The sequence below is a fragment of the Puma concolor genome, chromosome E3, assembly GCF_028749965.1.
Source record: "Puma concolor isolate L17-30 chromosome E3, mPumCon1.1.hap2, whole genome shotgun sequence".
Classification (NCBI taxonomy): Eukaryota; Metazoa; Chordata; class Mammalia; order Carnivora; family Felidae; genus Puma; species Puma concolor.
Genome location: NC_141682.1, coordinates 39,138,732 through 39,145,213, shown reverse-complemented (window position 1 = coordinate 39,145,213; position 6,482 = coordinate 39,138,732). Strand labels below are relative to the sequence as shown.

At 59.0% G+C, this 6,482-nt stretch overlaps 1 protein-coding gene across 4 annotated transcripts in view; it reads right to left on the bottom strand.

Moving 5' to 3' along the window:
• Nucleotides 1-290: 290 nt before the first annotated feature.
• The window catches only part of TFAP4 (transcription factor AP-4), a 28,311-nt gene continuing 22,119 nt past the window's right edge, over nt 291-6,482 (bottom strand). For all 4 annotated transcript variants that reach the window (XM_086692209.1, XM_086692207.1, XM_086692210.1 and 1 more), the window contains exons 2-7: nt 4,509-4,674; nt 4,293-4,391; nt 3,707-3,877; nt 2,984-3,124; nt 2,271-2,423; nt 291-1,360 (exon numbers count right to left, since the gene is read on the bottom strand). In XM_086692209.1, the coding sequence (XP_086548335.1) occupies nt 1,166-1,360; nt 2,271-2,423; nt 2,984-3,124; nt 3,707-3,877; nt 4,293-4,391; nt 4,509-4,674 (925 nt within the window). In that variant the 3' untranslated portion in view covers nt 291-1,165. The remainder of the gene's footprint in view (nt 1,361-2,270; nt 2,424-2,983; nt 3,125-3,706; nt 3,878-4,292; nt 4,392-4,508; nt 4,675-6,482) is intronic.

The following is a 6,482-nucleotide window of genomic DNA, read 5'->3' as shown; positions in this document are numbered from 1 at the left end:
AGATAGGAAGCTGTGGCTTGGTGGTTCCTTCTCTCCTTGCCCCCCACCAAGGAGCCAGGAGCCACCCCTCCCACTCCCAACACCATCTCCCATCTTTGGACAATCCCAGGAATCATTCCAGGGAGTCTGGGGGCCCTGATATCTCATTACAACACCACACTCCAGCTGGGGAAAGTCACTGCTCAGCCACATCCAGGCCCCTCTTGTGGGCCCCCAGAGCACCCCATACTCTAGTCTGGGAAGCCTTTCCTGGCTCCTCAGGACAGCACACACCCCACAGACACAGAATCTAAAAAACAAAGTACAAACTTTATTTTGTTTCTTTATAAAGGCACGGTGGCCTCTTGGTTTTTCCCCCCACTTTCTTAACAAAATATAATAGCTTCTCCTTGAACACAAAGACCTCAAAATTGTTTAAAAAAAAAAAACAAAAATAAAAAAAACGAAAAAAACAAAACAAAAACAAAACAAAAAGATAAAAAACCAAAACCAAAAGGAACCAACAACAAACAACAAAAAGAGAGAGACAAAGACATTTTTCGGGTGGTAGATGGGAAACCTGGAGGGAGGGGTGGGGCTGGGTGGTGGTGGGGAAATCCTCGAGCTGAGCCGAGGCCGGGAGGGGAGGGGAGAAGGGCAGCAGCAAACCCCAACCGAGAAGCAACGTAGACCCCCGGGGTCCCCAGAGAGCTCCGACCCAGCCAGACCCCCAACCCATGTAAGTGCTTAAAGGAGAAAGGAAAAAAACAAAAAGAGGAGGGAAGGAGTCAGAAACTGCCGGTCTAGGGCTGGCTCTGGGGAGGGCAGCATACCTTGGGGTTTTGTTTGATTTTTCCCTGTTCTTAAAAACATGTTTAAATGAAAAAATGCTTTTTGGCGGAGAGAGGCCAGGCACCTGTGTCAGCTTCCCCCAGCCTCCGGGGCGAGGCCCAGCCCCAGGTGTCCCGGTGCTCAACATGCCCCTGCCACCCCAGCCCCCGGGGACCTCAGGTCGGGTGGCTTCACTCAAAGGTCGATTTACAGTATTGAAAAAGAGGTCATAAAAGAGACCCAAATGACGTTGTAATTTTGTAAAAATTCCTCACTCGTTCGCCTGCGTTTGCTCCCTGTAGCTGCCCCCCGGCCCCCTCCAGCTCCAAGAGGGGAGAGGAGGGCTGGGGGGTGGTCAGGGAAGCCCCCCATTCCCTGCTGGCTCCTCCCGGCTCTGGTCCATGGCGTCGCTGTCCGAGGCCTCCGAATCGGAGGCAGTGTCGGAGGCGTGGGCCTCCGGGCAGCTGCGGCCTGGCTTCACGATGACGGCTCGTCGTTGTTCCTCCTCCTGCTCCTGCCTTTCCTGGGTGCCCTCGATGTGCTGGATCGCCTGGTGGGCGGGGGGAGGTGGCAGGCTGCGATGAGGGTGGCTGGGGACACTGGGACAGCCACTATGCCCCCCTCCCCCACACACACACACACACATACATACACACACACACAGAAATATCCAGAAATAAGCCTGGCAAGACAGTGGCCGGCCTGCCAGAATACGGGGGACACAAACATTTGGAACTCCTCTGCTGAGCTGCAAAACGCCTTGGAGATCACAGTTCAGGGCCGCCTGGAAGTCACATGCATCTCTCATTTATACATTTCAAAGTCTGCCTGTTCACTTATGGGAGGTCTCTGTTATTAACTTTATTCTTCAATTTGCTGCATTTATGTGCAAGTAAAGTTGCAGGGGTTGATGGGCTTTTTTTTCATTTGGGCTTTTTTGTTTGTTTGTTTCATTGTTTTTCTTTCTTTGGGATGCTGTTGGGTTCTCCCAAGGGATGCCACCCTGAGTGGGGCACAGCAGAGACTTCAGGCCTGACCCACAGTGCCAATCATCTGTGCAGGAGGCTTAAGTGTCCCCCACCCAGCCACTGCCACCTGCATCCTATCCCAGGTCCTGGCAGATGGAGCTGAGAGGAGACTCTGGAGCCAACCAAGACCTAGATGCAGGAACTTGACGCTAGGGGGCTCGGGAGCAAAGAACCCTTTCAGCAAACCCCAAGGAGGAAGAGACAGGGTCTTCCCGGCCATGCTGTCCCCCTCTCTGCCCCAAACCTTCTCCAGAGCCACCTCCCACGGCAGACACAGAAAGGGAAACTAGGGAATGGAGACATTCAGCTGCCAGCCCTTCTTCCTGCTGTATTCAAGCCCCGTCTCGATCCCCTACAGCCTGTGGCTCTCACACATCTCGCGCCCCCACCCCCGCTCCCCCGACATGTTGCCTCCTCCTTAAGCCCAGGTACCTGCACGATGGTGTCCAGATTTTGCCGGGACGTGGAAACAGAGTTGATGACCGAGGAGGGGCCCATGGTGACGACGTTGATGTGGTGGGAGGGAGGGGGTGGCGCCGGCACGATCACTGTAGGGTGGTGGGTAGGGGCCGGGGGGGGCAGCAGCTGCAAGACAGAGGCCCTCAGTCTTTTTCCAAAGGTTCCAGGAACTGCCCTTTCCCTGAGGACCCTCACGGAGAGCACGGGAAGGCCCCCAAACACTCTGCCCGCTGCCTAGACACAGCCTCTGCCAACCGCCACCACCTCTGAACTCCTTCACTCCCAAGGGGCCAGCCGGTGTGTGGCCCACCCCTCTTATTTTAAGAAATGAGGAAAAGGCAGTGCAGAGAGGGGCTTCCAGTCATCTGAGATCCTGTGGCCCCTTCCCTCTCCAGCACCATGCAAGCACGTTAACATCTAACAAGGACAGTGGTGGGCAGGAGCGTGGACTCTGCGTTCAGAGAGCCACGTCGTTGAGGGTCGTGAGTGGGCATGGAATTTAACCTTTCTGTGCCTCAGTTTTGCCATCAGTAAAGCGGGGAGAATAAAAGCTCAGGCCTCGAAGGGCTGCTAGGAGGACTCAATGCAATAACGTGTGCAGGACACTGGGCACCCAGGGACGCGGGGCCCCAGAGGCACTGATGTCGCTCGCGGCGCAGAGCCCCTCGCAGATGCCGCCTGCTCACCTGGGTCCGCAGGTGCTGCTGTTCCCGCTCCAGTTTCTCCTGGTGCAGCAGCCGCACCTGCTCCTGCTGCTGCTGCAGCTGCACCTGCTGTGCAATCACCTTGAGCTTTTCTGGGTACATGTGGGCCTCCAGCGAGCGCACCTGGGGGCAGAGCAACAGGCTGGGGGGACGGGCCCCAGACCACACTCCCAGCGCCCCCCAGCCTCTGTGCAGGGCCCGCGGGACTGCTGCGGTCAGCCTCCCCAAGCTCTGCCCTTCGCCAAGAGGCCGTTCGCTCCCGCTGCAAACCTTCACATGGAGCTGGTCCACCCTCAGGGTAGAGACCAAAGTCCTTAGCACAGCCTGCCAGACCCGCCGTGACTCATCTCCTCTCCAGCCATGGCCTCCCTCATGCCCTGATCCCTCCCATCTCGAGGCTCCGGCCCCCGCTGTGCTGCGTGGTGCACCCTTCTCCTCTCTCTGCGTGGTTAACTGTGAGACTTGACCTCCCCACCTTGGCTCCAGTCACTTGCACGGAGAAGCCGTGAAGCAGCCTCTCTGGAACCGGCCCAATCCCCCTCCCTGGTGCCCACCGTTGGCACGCGGCCTTTACTGCAGCCGTGTTTTATTCCAGTCCCGTGAGAGCCTCTGACGCATGTCCCTCAACCCCATGCAGACAGTGAGCCCCCGAGGGCAGGTCACTGAGCCCCCCCATGAGAAGCCGGGTCCACCCAAGAGCCTCACCTGCTCCTCCAGCATCATGCGCACCGAGCGCTCCTTGTCCAGCTGCTGCCGGAGCTCGATCATCTCCCGACGCAGATCCTCTGCCTTCTCGTCTTCCCAGATGTCCGGCGAGCCAATGCCCTCATCCTTGTCCTCTGCCCGCCGCCGCTTGGGGGATGAGCCGCTCAGCTCCTGGAGACCCCAAGGGGCCAGTGAGTGCGCCGTGACACCCACATACTACTGACACCACCACCACCAACAGGGGAGTCAGGGGGCTCCTTCACAGCCCCCCAAGGCTGTCAAGCCCAGGGGCACTTGCGCCGGCCCCAGGGAACCCCATTCTGCAAATCCAACAAAGGCCAGAAAGGTGATTCCAGAAATCACCTGGTTCCTTCCAGAGCCCAGCCCACTGCACTTGACCGATGGGTAAACTGAGGCCCAGGCAGGAAGGCAAATGCCTCAAGTAGGCAGGTCGGTGGGGAAGACTCGACCCGCAACCAATGGGAGTCCCAAGCCACCGCTGAGCCGGGACACGCCCACACCAGGGAAACAGAGTCAGGAGGGGGGCAGGGCACTGAGGTAGCAGGCGGCCTCCGCGGGGCGCTACCTGGATAAAGCGCTTGAGCTGTGTGTTCTGCTGCAGGAGCCTGGTCTTCTCCTGCTCCAGGGAGAAGATGTACTCCGCCGTCTGCTGGAGAATGGCTGCCTGAGGGTGGGAGGGACAAGTCAGGGACCCCGGCAGGCAACGTCTGCCAGAGCTCGCTTTCTTCTCCCCGCTTGAGCCAACCACTTCCTCCAGGAAGCCTTCCAGGCCCCAGCCCACCTTGCTGAGCTTCTCTCCATCTGTGTGGGGGATGAGGGTCTTGAGGGACTGGAAGCCCGCGTTGATGCTCTGCATGCGCCTCCGCTCGTTGCTGTTGGCGATCTCCCGCCGAATCCGCCGCTCCTGGTCCCGCTGCGTCTCAGGGGTCAGTGGAATGTTGGCAAGGCTGCAGGGAAGGACACAGACATGCTCGGGCCGGGTGCCCTCCGTGCCCTGCCCCCATGGGACCCTGTCTTCACAATTCATCTCCAGAGGGCCCAGTGTAACTCCAGTGTAACTTTCATCCCTCCACTGCAGAAGATGCCAGATCTGTCAGATGCCTATGCCCCCAGCAGATCAGGAGGGTGATGGAGTTGTATGCCCTGGGACGCACTCAGCCCCAGGTCCCAGCCCCGTGTGTGGCAGCTGTGGGTGCGGCCCGGAAGCCTGAATGGTTAACAAGAATCTCTGTGATTCTGATGCAGGTGGTCCCAAGAGCAGTTGGAGACACCTGTCCCTGGGACACCTCTGAGTGTCTTACTGTGCACCTGGACCCCCTCCTTCAGCACTGCAGGCTTGAGGACTGAGGAAGATGGTTCCCCATCCCCACAGTCATATTTCCAGCCACACACTCATCTGCCAGTCCCCAGCCCGGCCCCAAACACCCCACGCTAAGACTTCAAAACTGAGACAGGAACCACTCACTCCAAGAAGGGGACGCCAGGCCCACCACCCCTGGAGACACTTCTCCCCCAAACCCACCCACCCCAAGAGGCAGGCCCTGTGCCAGAGGAGCAAGGCTCCCAGCACGCAGTGGGCAATGTTACTGCATATTATGTGATTGCATCTTACAGGAGCAGCAGCCAGTGGGGTGAGAGAGAAGGCAGCCAGCGGAAGGGGGAGAGGCTATGGGCCCAGAGGCATTGGCAGGAGGCAAAGACGGCAGCGGGGCCTGTGGGCCCAACGCCACTGCTCCCGAGGGGTGGGCCTGTGTGTGGCCTGGAGGAGGCATTCCCCCCTTTCCCGGCCCTCTTCTGAAACTCCCCCCGCCCCTGGCCTGATGGCTTCCAGATGCTGGGCTCCCAGAAGAGGCCACCGGCCCCACCCAAAGCCACAGCCCTGGCTTCTTCCTGAGGGGCCCTCCTGGGGTGACCTGGTCCAGGCCTGGGCCAAGAGAGCTCACCCCCCTGGTTCTGGAGGAATGGGGAAAGAACCGCAGGCAGCCTTGTTCCATTGATGGGAACCCTGAGCTCCAAGAGGTGCCCAAGCCCCCATGCCCACTCCCAGACAGAAAGAAATTTACTCAGAAAGCCAGGAGAACGAGTCTGCAACAGCTGGAGGGAGGCAAGGCTTTTCCTGCCCGCCCCTGGCCCACCTCAGCTGTCCCACTGCAGGCCTGCAGGACCCTGGACTTGTCTTTGCCCCATCCTGGGCCTTGGCCTCCTCTCCTGACAGAGAGGGTAGTCCATGGAGGGTGGGCTAAGAGCAGGCTCCACATCAGTTGCAGCTGGGGGCCCACAGACAAGCCCTCTCCTCCACCAGCACCCTCAAGGCCTCCCTGGGCCCCCTCCTTCAGGGTGCAGCTTCCTCACAGGGCCTATGGAATATTGATGCTGGGAAAGGGGTCCACAACCCTTTCTTTACAGATGAGACTTAGGACGCAGAGTGAGATGCGACAGAGTTTTAGAGTAAGACTGCCAGTCATCTGGGTCCCGACTTCTGGGCCAGGGGCACCTCACTTCTCCCAGTTTCCCTGCCCCTACAGTGGAAGTGGACAGGTGGACGGGGTGGCTGGAGACAGCAATGGAGAGGATACAGGTCAGAGACCTGATATGCAGTGGCTTGCCTGTCCCTTGGGGGCGTCAGAACCTAGTCCAGGCTCCCCTGGTCTGGAAGTGCCCTCGAGACCCTCTGTAGTGGGTGGATTACAGAGGTGGAATGGGGAGCCTGGCTGGCTCAGAACATGTGACTCTTGGGGTTGTGAGTTTGAGCCCC